This window comes from Equus quagga, chromosome 6, assembly GCF_021613505.1.
Source record: "Equus quagga isolate Etosha38 chromosome 6, UCLA_HA_Equagga_1.0, whole genome shotgun sequence".
In the NCBI taxonomy this organism is placed as follows: Eukaryota; Metazoa; Chordata; class Mammalia; order Perissodactyla; family Equidae; genus Equus; species Equus quagga.
In genome coordinates this window covers 67,000,949-67,016,863 of record NC_060272.1, presented here as the reverse complement: position 1 = coordinate 67,016,863, position 15,915 = coordinate 67,000,949, and the positions used below count along the sequence as shown (strand labels likewise).

The following is a 15,915-nucleotide window of genomic DNA, read 5'->3' as shown; positions in this document are numbered from 1 at the left end:
CAACATTTTAATGTAGTGCCAGTTATATACATCTAATTTGGAAGATTACAGGTATACAGAAATATTTCTAGTATATGAGTTATTTGGGTTATTCATATTTCCAGAAAGTGAAGGAGTTTTTGTCCATTTGTGTGACCATTCATTCATTCAAATATTACTAAACACCTATTTATGCCAGGCACTGTATTCAACGCCAGGTTCTATCAAAGATGAAAGTGATATATCCAAGATCAAGCATGAGCAGCGCCAGAGGGCACAAATAAGCTTACTGAGCAGGTATCCAAGATCATCATCCATCTCTGACGTGCCAGCACCTCAAGTTCAGCTCAAACCTATGGCGTGGAGGGCCCCACAGACAACTGATCATCAGAATGATATACAGCTGCTGCTACAAGAGGACAAGGAGGAATGGGTTTGGCACCTGGGTGATCTACTTGATCGTCCTTTAGTACTACCTTTCCCAGTTTTGACAGTAAGTGGACCAGAACCTTAGCCATGGCTTGGAAAGGACATAGCAAAACAGGGCTCAGACTCTCAGTTGTAGAAAGGTCTAGGTCATCCCATCAGGGGAAGAGGAGGCCCACACTTGGTTCACTGATGAATCAGCTTGGTACGGGGGGCTGCAGCTGCACTGTAACCCTAGTCCCTCTGCCCAAACCTGTTTCCTTCCCTTCTGCCATTGATTGTAAGAATGTTCACTAGTAAACTTCCTGCATGCCGGGTTCCATTTCAGAGTCCACTCCCTGAGAGATCCAACCTACAACAGTATTCAATAGAAAATCAAACTGCCTCACAGTCCTATAATCTAGTGATATATATATGTATATGTATGTTAATATATGCTTAGAATGAAGCTGTTTTATTTTTATTTTCAAAATATTTCTCCTTTCACTACTTAAGTAAATTTGAATAACAGAGGTGATATCTTTTTAAAAGAAATTTGAACTGAAAGATAAACGTAAAAATAAAAAATAAATTTTTAGGGTGATTGTGCAGAAAAGAGTTAACATAGCAAGCCTGTTATCCTTAGAAAGCCCTGCTGGCAAGGCTGGCCCTTTGCTGGTGTCTGGGAACTTCGTGGTAAACAGTTCTCTACTCTGATATAAAATTTTCCTTAAATGAAAAGAATGATTTGCCGTGCTTAACCTGTACAAATAACATGGTTTATGCTGAACGTCTGTTTTCCTTCTGGGAGTCTGGAATTTTGGTATGTGCTAGGCAGAGGTACCTCCATGATCAGTCCTCAGTAAAAACATTGAGCACTAAATATCTAATGAGTTTCTCTGGAAGGTAAACTTCACACGTTGTCGCAAGTGTTGTCGCAACTCACTGCTGGAGAAATTAAGCGTGTCTCTGTGACTCCACAGGGGATGTTTAGAAGCTTGCACCAACTTTCCTCCAGACTTCATCCCATAGACCTTTTCCTTCATATCCTTTTATTGTAATAAATTTTAGCCACATCACAAATATATTCTGAGTCCCATGAGTCATTCTAGGGAATCACTGAACGTGGGAGTGGTCTTGGGGCCCGCAACACAGAGGTATAATAGTTTTCAAAGGGAAGTCCTTTTCCAAAATGTACTTTAATGTTTTAACTACATTATATTTCCATTGATGAAAATGTACAAAGATAATTATAATTTAAAGTATTATGACTACTCAAGGAACAGTACTCTTATCCATCTAGCCAAATATTGGACAAAATGTTGTTATCCTATGAATTTCCACCAAAGAAACTTACTATCTTGCATACCCCTTGAGTGCCTGTATTTGAAAAGGATTCTGATTTATAGATAATTTATGTCTTGGTTTACGTTTTTTATATTAAGTTATATGTGAATATATTCCCGTACATAGGATAAATTTTATAAGACAGGGAATGCCCGAGTAATTCTTCTGTACTTAGTACAGGACCAGGAACAACTGTGTGTAGATATAACCTCCTAGACCCATAAAACGTTCCTCTGTTCTTTATTCATCTTAAATTGTTTTTGTTTACATAGAAAAACATAGTTTAAACTGCACTATCATCTACATTTATTTCCTCACTAAAACGGTTAAGGCTGATAATTTAATTGTATTTATATTGTTGTTAATGGTGTAGTTTTAAGCTCTCCTTGGGTACAGTATTGTTTTACCTTAGAAAATGTGAACTTTTCATGTTGGAGGACAAAAAATGTTCCTGTGATCTATAAAATGTATATAAATAGTGAAAGGAGAGGACAAACTTCTTTAAGTTCTCTTACCATCTGCTACTTTATATCATTGCTATAAAATCTAGATGTTCAGCTTCCAAAATATAATGGACACCTGTTTTGTCAGTACCACTCACTTTCAAATATAACTAATTAGAAAGGAAAGATACAGTTAGACTTACGTTTTCACGAGATTCTGCTTCATTCTAGGCAGTTGATCCTTCTGTTGTCTTTTAGACATTTGGTATGAGCCAGAGACCTGAAATACAAACATTTAAGCATTCATCCTCTTATTTCATGATTGATTTCAGAGATAAGAGGAACAATCAATTCTCAATTAACTGTTAACCAAGTCCGTTAGTAGCACGTATAAGAGAAGCTAAAAATAATGGGAAATTCTGGCCCTCTCCAGCAGTACGAGGCTTCTAAAGTTAGTATAAACCCCTCTATCGCAAGCTCACACTCCATACCATTTTAAAAATAAATATAGTGTGTGAAAAAATAAATATAGAACTGTGAAAATCATATCGTCTACATGGTATAGATTATTAAGGATTTTGTAATAGACACTAAATATAAATAATACTTGGACTCTGTCATTAAGGTAGATAAGACAATAGAAAATGTAGATATGTTGAAATGGAAAGACAAGATTATATTTTCATGTTTGTCTATTTTGAAATTCTTCCAGGAGACAGAAGTAGAGACTGCTTGTGGGTGGTGTAAATATAATCTGCAATTCAGGAGCAATTGAGGCTGATGACCTTAGAGATGGCAATTGAAGCCACAAGTAACTGAGATCATTCATTGAGAGCACACAGAGAAATAAGAGAGTTGATGATATAAACTTGGGAAAGCAACTTTTAAGGGATAGGAGAATCAGTCAAGATAGATAAGGCCATCATCTAAACAATAGAAAAGCCCAGGAAAAAATACTGTTATGAAAGTCAAGAGGGGGGAATATTTTAAAAAGTGAGCATAGTTAGACTATGGAATGCCTCAGAGATGTCTACTACCAGGAGGCTTGAAGGGAATCAATGTATTTGGCTATTAAAAGCTAAACTGTGTCAGGGTCCAATGGTGGGGTCAGAAGGAGGGAAAAGCAAAGGCAGCGAGTATAGCCACTCTTTCACGAAGTTTGGCTGAGAAAAAGAAAGCTAAGGTAGTAATTTTATGAGGATAGTCCGAGTAAAATAAAAGTTTGTTTTCATTTTGTTTTGGTGGAAGAAATGAGCATGTTGTAAAGGGCTAAGCCACAGCCAACAGAAGAGAGATTAAAAATATAAGAGGAAATAATTATTAACTGAGTCCTAGAGGCAGTAGATAGACTTGGGAAGAAGTTTGGGCTGCTTTTTCTTTAAGACAGGATGGGGAACAGGAATGGTGGATAAAGATATAGACACATCTGAAGGTAAAAGGGAAGATAGTTGGATTTCACACCTGATGAACACTCTTTTTTTTGTGAAGTAAAATGCTAGATCACCGGCTAAGAGTGATAACTTTGGGCACGTTGGACAAGAAGATGGAATTTGCTCATTTATCTACTCAGCAAATGTTATTGAGTATCTACTATGTGTCACCACTAGATGAGGCACTGGGGTACGAAGACAAATCATGGTTCTTACAATCTATTGGGGAAACAGCAAAACAAATAGATTGTACAATTCACTGCCTTGGCAGAGGTCTGCATAGGTGCTTTGTAAGCATACAACAAATTCAGGCTATAGGGGGCTCCACATGGAAGAGTAGTCAATGAAGAACTAGAGAAAGGACATTCCAGGCAGAAGGAGCAGCAAGAGCCTAGGGTATAAAGTACCGTGATAGACCTAAGAATTGCGCATATTGTTGGTCTAGCTGGAGTACAGGCTGTGAGTAGGGACAAGGCTGAAGAGGCAGGCACTGGTGTCAGAGAGGACCTTGTAGAACACACCAAAGAGCTTTGCTGAGATCCTTTTACAATGCAAAGTCACTGAAGGTTTTAAATGAGGAACAACACCATAATATCTGTATTTCAGAATGATCGCTTGGGCAGCAGAGAAGAAAAATGAGTATGGTGAGGACAAGATGTTAACAGCTATGCTGTTGAGATTATATCTTAAGTCTAGATTTAAAGCTGGGGACCTCTACTTTTAAATGAACAATAACAAAATAAGAGTTGACAAAAAAGGCAGCAGAAATAGCTGGATAGTCTGGAACCTGTTATGAGGAATGGCTAATGTAACTTAATATTTTAGTTCAGAAAAAAAAAAAAACTATAGGCAGACTGAGAGTTATTTTCAATTCTTTGAAAAGTTGTCATATAGAAGGGGAGTGTAGAATTGTTCTGTGTTCTTCAGAGGATGGAAATAAAATCAATGGATTTTAAGGAAGCTCCAGGGAAGGAGAATAACGAGCATCATAAGATGCTTTACCACGTCTAGAATTAACTAACAACGAAAACAAAATGGCCTCAGTTTCCTTATCTGTAAACCAAAGCAATATATTCAACAAACTTTCAGATCCATTGCTAAAATTCTATATTTATGGGAATAGAAGTTGTGTTTATTATGTGTTGCAAGAAGCTCTAGTCAGTCTTTCTGTCTGACTTTTAAGTAATGCACTACCTGAATATTCTTTAAAAATAATGTCTGTACTTTATGCACACTGTGTAAAATAGAAGAATCCTGAGATGTAGAAACTCAGTTTCAGTCAAAACAGTGAAGACAGCAGAAGTATAAAGAGCAGACTCAGCAAATAGCTCTAGTTATCTACCAAAGAATCAATTATTCATGTATTCAGCTTGGAAAGAACTGCAAATCATCCATTGACCTTTCCAGTCACCATGTATCCACATGGTCAGAACCATCTTTGACTATAAAGATGAACAATTCACTCTAGAGTGAAAATCCCTATTAACATTTATACTGGGGAACAGGATTAACATCTTCCTGGGAAGCTGTTAAAATAGGCTTTGATTAAATGTTCAGTGATCCTGTATAATCAGGGTAGGAACTATTCCACCTACATGAATTTTTCAGCTAATCAAAACAAAGGAGGAAGGCTAAGGCAAGTAGAAATTCTGACATCCCTGTCACAGTGAGAGGGGCTAGGGAGATCAGGAAAGAAAAACAGGAAGACAATGTCCACCATTTACTGGAATTTGGAACCTATTACGTGCCGGGCATTTCACTCAGCACTTTACATACATATAATCTCTAAACATTCACAATCCCCCTGAAAGATGCTGCTATTATTTCCCTGATACAGAGGAGGAAAGAAACTAAGGCACAAAAAGGTCACACTGCAGTAAATACAAAGCTGGGATTCAAATCCAAATTTGCAATGACTCCAAAGTCTGTGGCCTTTCATCACATCACGGCTTCATAAAGGAGGCAGCATTTGTGCTGGACCCTTGAAGGAAACAGAACTGGCGTGTATGAGAAGCAGCACATTCCAAGTGGAGCACATGGTCTGAGGAAAGGGATGAGGGTGCCTGCACTGCAGGAGGAAGCAGTGCTTCCAGCCAAGGACCTGGGACCATAAAGCTTGAATTGATTGTCCATATTATGGGTAAGAGACCACAAGGAGTGACCCTATCTTGTCTCAATTTCCTACTCACCTTAGCACTAGAAGTCCAAGCCGCCCATTACCCACTATTGCCCTGACTTCCATTCTCAAATCGTTCTATGCTTCCTTTGTCAGCTCCAATTCTCAAACCTAACTCACTCGCTCTCAATCCTTTTGTTGATTCAATGGATACTCTGGATCAGTGATTAGCAGATTACCTTTATGACAAACCCAGCCCTCGAGGTCCTCTACCTCTTTGCCTCACCTGGCTATGTCCTGAGGACTCCCACCCTCTTTTTGGCTCTTCTTCCCTTGACTATCACTGTTGAAACTCTTCAGAGCTATATCCTAGACTATCTTTTCTTTTCACCCTGTGTATTCTCCCTGATATGTTTCATTCATTCACATGGCGTGATTTACTATCTATATGCTAATAATTTCCAAATTTATATCTCCAATCTTTATCTTTTTTTTTCTGAGATTCACATATCCAACTGATCTTTGGACACGTCCATTTGGATAATGCACATTGAAAACTGAACTCGTATCCTAATCTTAAAACACATACGAAAATGAAGTTAATAAGGACTAAATGTTTAAATGTCAAATGTTAAGCAATATAAGTACTAAAAGAGATGTGATGAATGTTGTGAAACATTAAGATGCAGATAGTCTTTTAAACTATGACATCAGAGGCCATAAATAAAAGATAGCTCTGACAACATCGAAACAAAAACTCTATTAATATCAACATCATAAATAAAACTGAAAGGCAAATGAAAAACTGTGGAAAATATGTGCAACATCTTTCATAATTTACTGTTCACATTCCTGTCCTGTCATTTGTAAGTACACTTGTTCTAGCAATAGCAATGCTCTATCTTAGACCTCAACACACATAATTATGAAGTGAAGCGCCTTGAATTTCATGATAGCAGAGGGATAACTGCTTATTTGTTTGAATTCTAGCAATCACAGATCAAACTAAAAGCATAACTAAGGAAACAAGTATGCAAAAAATTGTCTTAATTTGGGAAACTTTTACCTCCTTTTTACCTTTTCATAAAAGTTATGTACTTTCCTTTTCACCCTCCATATTCAGAAACTTGGTACCTTTTCTCCCATAATTCCAACATCTGTTTCTCTACTAACCCAAACCAATCAAAAACCTAGAAAAGTGAAAAACATAAAGTAAAAGGAAACTCTTAGAATTTGGAAGTAAAAAATAAAAAATGTTACCTGAGACATCTCAGCTAGGTATATACGGCGTTCATTGTTGGTCTTGTGGTACGCCTATACGGAAGATACCAAAGTAAAGAATCCAGCATGAGAGGAGATTGACAATACTAGCAAGACTTTTACTAAGTCTCAATCTTGTTTTCTAAAAAATAGTGTAGGAAATAGTTTTGTAACTATTTTGTAATAATTATATAGTAGGTTTGTAGATAACATACTAAAAATTATGGCAGTTTCAAAGGAATTTCTTAGTATAGAAGAAAAACAAACCTTTGACTCTTGTTCCAGTCTCAGTGCATAGTTTTTCACTTGATTTTCAAGACTCCTCTTTTCTTTTTCTAGCTGTTTAAGTAATGTGTTTAAGGATTCCTGAAAGTATAAATAGCAAAGTTTTACATGTACTCATGTTCTAAACAACAGTAAGAAATGACCAACAATTTGTTCACAGGTGAATGCCTTCTACCTCATAACAATTTGTGATTTCATAATGTTATAATATGTACCTTTCAAGTAATAGTAGTAATAATAATTACAAGATTTCTTGAACCCTAACAACATGCCACATCCTGTGCTAAGTGGTTTCCATAGAGTATTTGATTTAATCCTTATTACAGCCCTTGAGATGGCTAATATATTTATTTCCATTTTACTGTTGAGAAAATTGCATCTGATAGGTTAAATAACTGGCCCAAAGATGCACAGCTAATAAATGGTGGAGCTGTAATTAGAACACAGGTTATCTGACTCAAAAGGCCACACGTGCTCAACAGTTATTCTGTGTGTGTTCGCACGATTGCTACCAGTGAAACAGAAGTGCAGTGGTAGAACAGGCAATAAGGTTGATAACCAGGGGAATTGTGAGAATATTGCAGAGCAAGGCAGTTCCGGAAACTAAGACCTCCATCCAGATACCCCTCATCACAAACAGCTGAAGCTGAGTAAAGAAGAGAGTTAGCGAAGTGCCAGAGTGACAAGGCAGTACACCAATTTGGTTTAAAATTTTAGTCCCCAAACTAATAACTGATCATTTTCAGTGCCTTCAATTATTTCTCATATTCTTACACATTAAATAAAAAAATCTCCAAGTTGAATTCTATACAACTCTTCTTGGTCATGATCTAGGTCACTGACTCTATTAAAAGAAACAAAGAAAAACGGAAGCAGCTGATTTAAATCTCCACAAAGCTAAACTGCAGGATACTTTAGAGCTCATAGCCTCCTCTTGAAACACAGCTAATTCTCTAAAAACTTTACTTATTCTTAGGTACTTGTTAATAATTTCTAGAATTTAAAAAATTGTATCAACAGGATAATTAGGTCAGCTGAAACAGAGCAAGTTCTGGTCTCTAAAAATAACACCAGTGATAAAACAAATGCCTTGGAAGTGACAATCCTCCACCATGCATATTTGATTAACATCCCTGTTCAAACGTAATCGGGTGATAGCTCAGGCAGGCATTATTTGTCTTTGAAAATTATGCACTGGCATCATCAATGAGTTTCAGTCCCCCTCCCTCAAGTACGAACTTGCTCCAGAAAAAAATCAATGAAAGCCCTGCAAATATAAGTGGCTAAAATGAGTTACTTTATAGAAAATATCTAAAACCTTATGAAATAAACCACTGCTCAAGCATGAAAGCTTTTGAAGGGATAATCAGGGACTGATGGAAGCCCTTCAGATTTTGCTGCATGAACCCTTGCTCTGAGGCTTCCAAGCTTAGCCTATCGTAGTGATACGGTTCAGTTGCATCACCGTTAAGTACATTTTTATAGATGTTAAAGAGAATCTAACCCCTTTTTAATATTGTTTCAATGGGAAAATGCACTCTAAGTCCTAAAAGAAGTTAGCTTACAAATAAACTACTGGAATACAAATTATTTTTATATTACAGATGATTTGATGAGATATGATCCCAAACTCTGGAAGCTCATATGAGAAGTGTATATATGAAACAGTTACAATTCAAGGCAATGTATGATTAAACGCCAAAATGAGAAACAGATAATAAACGCTTCACAAGTTTTTAAAAGAGGCTGATCCATGTGGGCTAAAGCAGTCAGGTCCTCGACATGGGAAGGATTGGGATGGGCAAAATGAGGGGCCAGGGGAGCTATGTATTGGTTATAGTCTTGCGTCAGAAATGATTATTTATGTCAGACTATGTCTTGCTGCTATTCCCATCCTGACTAGTTTCCTTGTCTTGTCGCCTAATTTTACAATTCATTCATTTATTCAGAAATTATTCATCAAGCACCTCCTGTGTGTCAGGCATTGTGCTAGGATGCCACAGTAAGAATTACAAACTCAGACCCTGTCCTCATGGAGCTGAGAGTCTAACAGGAGGCCAGAATGTGGTCCATCTTGGTGAATATAAGACATGAGCTTGAGAAGAATCTGTATTCTACTGTTGTTGGATGGAATATTCTATAAATGTCAATAGACTAAGTTGATTGATAGTGCTGTTCAGGTCAACTATATCTTTACTGATTTTTCTGCCTGTTTGGTCTATCAATTACTGACAGGGGGGTGTTGAAGTCTCCAACTTTCATAATGTACTTGCCTATTTTCCCTCCAGTAATTCACCAAAATTACCAATTAAGTGTTCCTACTAGTTTATGTTTCCAGCAGCTTCAGTTCCAGACAAGCAGTTCTCAGTGACCGTCTGGATTTGTCTGTTTATGTAGATTTCAAGGTGGAAGTTTGCCCTGCAAACTCAGTTCTCTAATGAGTCAAGAAGAGTCACTGACTTTCAGGTGATCCACCTTTTTTCTTGTTGTGATGATAGGACTGATGACTTCCAAGCACTTATACATTGGAGCTAAAACTGGAAAGTGCAAGCCTTTCTTGATCCTCTTTTCTAAGTGGAATGGAAATAATGCATTCTCCAAATCAACGGCTGCATATCCTACACCTGAAGACTTATTAGTCTGCTCTAGCAGTTTTACCACATCTGGCAAAGCAGCTGCAGTTGGGGCCACTAACTGGTTACGTCTGTGGTAGCCTACAGTCTTTCTCCGAGGTGCATCCAGTTTTTGCAGGGGCCAGACTGGCAAATTAATCAGAGCTATGATGGGCACCAGCTCCTTTGCATCTGTTAGTTCTTTGGTTGTGGGACTAATCTCTCTGTCTTCCTTGGGTTACGAAATTGTTTTGTTTTATAATTTTGGCCTTGGGTGAGAGGACACAGTTTCTAAAGTTTCCATTTTGTCTTCCCCAACATGATAGCTTTTCCTTCAGCAATGAGGGCCCAGTGTGGAAGTTAATATCAACTGCCAAGTATATCTATTTCAATTATGTGCTCAGGGACTGGGAAAATTATCTCTGTGGGGCAGGGGAGTCTGTGGGCACATTGGGCCCAGTGTGATTGGGACTTTAAGCATAGATCCCATTCTGGGAATCATTGTCAACTCAGACCTCAAAATGTCTGGTTATTTCCTTTTCCACAGCATACAGTAACCTGTATAAGTGGCCAGAGATCCCTTTGCAGGAAGCCTGGAGATACCGTCATGATATATACTTGGACTGTTATTTCAGGGTCCTTCCTCCTGGGAACCCAGTCAGCTCTTTGGTCAATGATTACTGGTTCAAGCCTGAGAAATGAGCAAAAAATTGTGCTTTCTATTGGGTTAATTGTCCTCAGCCTCCTACTCCTCTGTTCTCATTTGTTTCGGTTTTTTTTAGTGCGGAAGATTGACCCTGAGCTAACATCTGTAGCCTATCTTCCTCTTTTTGCTTGAGGAAGATTGTCCCTGAGCTAACATCTGTCCCAATCTTCCTCTCTTTTGTATGTGGGATGCCACCACAGCATGGCTTGTTGAGCAGTGTGTAGGTCCACATCTGGGATCTGAACCTGCAAACCCCTGGCTGCCACAGCAGAGTGCACAAACTTAACCACTATGCCACCACGCCGGCCCCTGTTCTTGCCTTTTTTTGTTATAGATGTTGAACAGCACCCTCATTAATTGGCCTGGCACCAGGAGAGGAGGTGGGGGCAGCTCCGGGGCAGGGAGCCTGTTGCCTTGTTGGGGAGACGCCTCTGCAGCATCTTCCAGGACAGTGAATGCTCTAGCACTTACTAGAGCTAGAAGTGGGCTGCCTCTGCATGCCCAGAGAGTCCAGGTGGACTTGTAGAGTCAGCATCCTCAGGTGCATCCATCCAGATGTCCTGTCACAGTTTTCAGGATCTCCAATTGTCCCTGTCAGGGCCCTGCCCTTCACATAACAGACCTGAATGGACCGAGCATTCAAAGGCCTCTGGAGCTCTGTAACTCTCACGATCAGGTCTTCGGCCTACTGTTCTGTTGTGTCTGCCCTTCCTCTACCATTATAGGAGGGCTCTTTAGAGGCTACCACCAAGACTCTCTGGTTTTCACTCTTAGATATTAAGTGCTTGTTAACTGTTCTCAGTCTCTCATTATCCTTATGCAAGGTGTCAATACAATTTAGCAATAACCCCATATTTTCCAAATGCCCACATCATGGCTTCTTCCACAGTATTCTCCTCCACCAGAACATTTTCTGAGGTCAACATCTTTAACAATTAACAAGTGAAATCTTTAACAATTGAACTGCCACGCTGGGCCAAGTTCTGTTGGTGCCACATCTACCAATCAGGACAGCATCCTCTGCCTGTCAAGCAGTAAGTGAGCCAGTCCCAAATCCCCGTCTTACCCTCTGTTTTCTTGTATCACTCTCAGTGCCACTAGTTTTAGATTTGGTCTTCTGAGAAGGAGACACCGAAACAGGATTAAATGTGAATGCCTGCTCCATGCGGGCCAGCCCCATAGCCAAGTTGTTGGGTTCGCGTGCTCTGCTTTGGTGGCCTGGGGTATTCACTGGTTCAGATTCTGGGTGCCGACATGGCACCACTCATCAGGCCATGCTGAGATGGTGTCCCACATAGCATGACCAGAAGGACCTGCACCTAGAATATACAACTATGTATTGGGGAGCTTTGGGGAGAGGAAGGAGAAGGGAAAAAAAAAAAGATTGGCAACACTTGTTAACTCAGGTGCCAATCTTTAAAAAAAAAAAGCAATGCCTGTATGAAAGGAAATAGGGAGGGAGCAGGAGAAGGCTGGGAAAGCAGTCCGATAGCAATGCAAGTCTGAGGTTTAGTGAAGAGGAGAGAGAAAGAAGGTTGGGTGGAAGTGGAAGCATCTTAGGATGGCATGCAGCCTAGGGAAAGTTTGTCAAAGCCATCAGGGCATCCTTAAATTCCAAAGTCAGCAGACAATGGAATTCTTTGTTTCCCTGGAATGAGTCTGCCTTAGTATCCTGACTACACTCAATCATGGGCAGGGAATAGCCTGTGGGAGGTGTGGTCTTGATGCAAGAGCAGTGATGAATTTCAAAGCCCAACACCTGGGCCTCCAGTCAATTACCCTGCCTGGTCTGTGAAGTCTGTGAAGTGCATTCTTTGGGCCACTATATTAACTACGTTTTCTAAAGGGCATTTCAGTTTTACAAACCGAAGAATCCGCCAATCTCTTACCCTGTGAGGTTTAATCCTGGCTCTGGCTTTCTGGGAGTAGGGCACGGGAAGAGAGCTGAGAGTTCCATTATTCAGATTGCATATTTTCCCTTAATTCCATCATTTTTAAACCTCTATCTCTCTGTGCCTGAAGCCCCAAAGTCCAGAGCTATTGCAGCTTAATTTCTCCAGAAAATAGACTATGGACTGAAGGAGAGCATCCTGGCTATGTGGGGTAGCAGAGGGGTCCCAGTGGCCAACTGCTCTAGGTATATACGTTCCACTGAATGCCCAGTTTTCAGTTCCTTCCTCACCCTGCCTTCCTCAGCATCTGGTGCTGCCAGTCCTAAAGCACTCAGCAGGTCTGAGGGCGACTGCTTTGTTTTCACTGACATTCTTCTCTGCAGGCCCGTAGTTGCTTCCTCAGCTCTGCCAAGTCAATGACTATTCCTCTAACTTTGGGTCTTCCAATATTTGTTTAAATCTCTCACTCACTGAGATCTCTGTCTCTATTCTTCTTATGACTCACTTCAGTTATCAACTATGTTTCTCTGCTAATAAATATCATATCTAAATCTAAAACTAGAGCCCAGGGTGCATATTCTTAACATTTTCTTGACATCTGAAACTCAACTTTTCCAAAACCAACTTTATGATTTTACTTACACAAATTGTACCCTGATAAACTCAGTTTTTTAATGGTACCAAGCATAGTTTTCTTTTTTTCTTTTTCTTTTTTTTTTTTTTTGAGGAAGATTAGCCCTGAGCTATTTACTGCCAGTCCTCCTCATTTTTGCTGAGGAAGCCTGGCCCTGAGCTAACATCGTGCCCATCTTCCTCTGCTTTATACGTGGGGTGCCTACCACAGTATGGCTGCCAAGCTGTGCCATGTCCGCACCCGGGATCCGAACCGGCGAACCCCGGGCCGCCTAGAAGCGGCACGTGCGAACTTAACCGCTGCAGCACCAGGCCGGCCCCCCAAGCATAGTTTTCTAATTTCACATGGGATATTTGGATTGGTTAGCTGAGAGTATTTTAGGAATTTTTTACATGGGAAGAAGAGTACGGGTTTGTGAGACAGTAGCATGTAAGGGTGACTATGCCAAACAATGAACTGTCGTAGTCATTTAAAATAAAATTTCCTGGGGCAGGCCCGGTGGCACAGAAGTTAGGTGTGCACTTTCCATTTCTCGGCGGCCCAGGGTTCGCCGGTTCAGATCCCGAGTGCAGACATGGCACCACTTGGCAAAAGCCATGCTGTGGTAGGCATCCCACATGTAAAGCAGAGGAAGATGGACATGGATGTTAGCTCAGGGCCAGTCTTCCTCAGCAAAAAGAAGAGGATTGGCAGTAGTTAGCTCAGGGTTTATCTTCCTCAAAAAAAATAAAATAAAATAAAATTTCTTAACGGAGCTCAGACCTGGGAGCCTACTACATGTATTCTCTCCCTTATTAGTTTCACAGTCAAAATAGTCTTGACTAAAATGGGAACCATTCCAATTAAGCACATTTTTTAAAGCCCCATACTACTATTACTTCAATAATATTTTGTCAATAATTTTTTTTTCTTTTTGAGGAAGATTAGCCCTGAGCTAACTGCTGCCCATCCTCCTCTTTTTGCTGAGGAAAAGTGGCCCTGAGCTAACATCCGTTCCCATCTTCCTCTACTCTATATGTGGGATGCCTACCACAGCATGGCTTGCCAAGCGGTGCCATGTCCGCACCCGGGATCCGAACCGGTGAACTCTGGGCCGCCGAAGTGGACCATGCACACTTAACTGCTGCGCCACTGGGCCGGCCCCCGTCAATAATTTTATACTGAAACACGATGAATTTTAAAATAGATCACATTTGAGACATTAACCACCTATCTTGTACTAGAGTTAAGAATTCCTAAAAAATTTAAAAACATTTCTTTTTGCAATGTACTAATTTCATAAACCTTATAGATGCCATGTGGAAAATGTCTTAAGCAGTAACTTCATATCAGATTTGGACCACTTGCCTTGTCCTTCTGACTTTCTACATTACCATCTTCAACTTTAACATCTTGATTTCTTATCCTTCCAGCCTGTAACATACCACTTTGTCTTCTGCTCTGTGCTTGTTGGTTCCCTCTAGGCTCAGCATAGAGACATAAGGTATTTTATCTTCTCTAGTTAGCCTCAAGACTGCCCCCACAAGTAGAATTCCTGGGACCTGTCTCACTCTCCTTCCCTACATCTGCTTCCTATAGTTGAGTTTTAGATGCACTATACTCTGAAATTATGCTATAACTCAGGAAATTAGGACAGTTCATGGTGGTAATCTCATGGAAATAATGCAAGCATAAAAATAAATTGTCTCAAGTAATGTAATCTATCACATCAACAGACTAAAAAAGAAAAATCAAATGATTATATCAATAGATGCAGAAAAAGCATTTGACAAAAATCCAACACTCATTCATGATGAAAACTCTCAGTAAACTAGGAATAGAAGGGAATTTTCTCAACTTGATAAAGAATATCTACAAAAAAGCCATATAATAACATCATACCCATTGGTGAGAAACTTGAAGCTTTCCCACTAAGATGAGGTACAAGGCAAGTCTGTCCCCTCTCACCACTCCTTTTCAAGATTGCACTGGAAGTCCTGGCTAATGCAATAAGGCAAGAAAAGGAAAGTAAATGTATATAGATTTGGAAAGAAGATAAAAAGCTGTCTTTGTCTGCAGATGACCTGATTATCTATGTAGAATATTCAAAAGAATCAACAAAAACCCCCAGGAACTAATAAGTGATTATAGCAAAGCTACAGGATACAAGGTTAATATACAAAAGTCAATTGCTTTACTATATACCAGCAATGAACAAGTAGAATTTGAAATTAAAAACACAATTCCATTCACATGCACCCCCAAAAGAGAAATACTTGGGTATAAATCTAACAAAGTAAATACAAGATCTTTATGAAGAAAACTACAAAACTGTGATGAATGAAACCAAAGAGCCGAATAAATGGAGGGATATTCCATGTTCATGGATAGGAAGATTCAATATTGTCAAGGTGTCAGTTCTTTGCAACTAGATCTATAGATTCAGTGCAATCCCAATCAAAATCCCAACAAGTATATTGTGGATATCGACAAACTGATTCTAAAGTTTATATGGTGAGGCAAAAGACCCAAAATAGCCAACACAATATGAAAGGAGAAGAGCAGAGTTGGATGATTGACACTAACCAACTTCAAGACTTACAATAAAGCTACAGTAATCAAGACAGTGTGGTATTGGCAAAAGAATAGGCAAACAGATCACTGGTACAGAATAGGGAACTCTGAAATAGACCCCCAGGACAAACAGAGCCTTTGTCAACTGATCTTTAGCAAAGGAGCAAAGGCAACACAAGAGAGCAGATATAGTCTCTTCAACAAACGATGCCAGAACAACTAGACATCCACATGCAAAAAAATGGATTTAGAC

The 15,915-nt window shown here is 39.5% G+C and overlaps 1 protein-coding gene across 1 annotated transcript in view; it reads right to left on the bottom strand.

The window, feature by feature from the left end:
- The window catches only part of SOHLH2 (spermatogenesis and oogenesis specific basic helix-loop-helix 2), a 140,418-nt gene that overhangs the window by 88,983 nt on the left and 35,520 nt on the right, over nt 1-15,915 (bottom strand). Inside the window, exons 5-7 of the mRNA XM_046663734.1 lie at nt 7,248-7,346; nt 6,981-7,034; nt 2,378-2,454 (exon numbers count right to left, since the gene is read on the bottom strand). Coding sequence (XP_046519690.1) covers nt 2,378-2,454; nt 6,981-7,034; nt 7,248-7,346 — 230 coding nt within the window. The remainder of the gene's footprint in view (nt 1-2,377; nt 2,455-6,980; nt 7,035-7,247; nt 7,347-15,915) is intronic.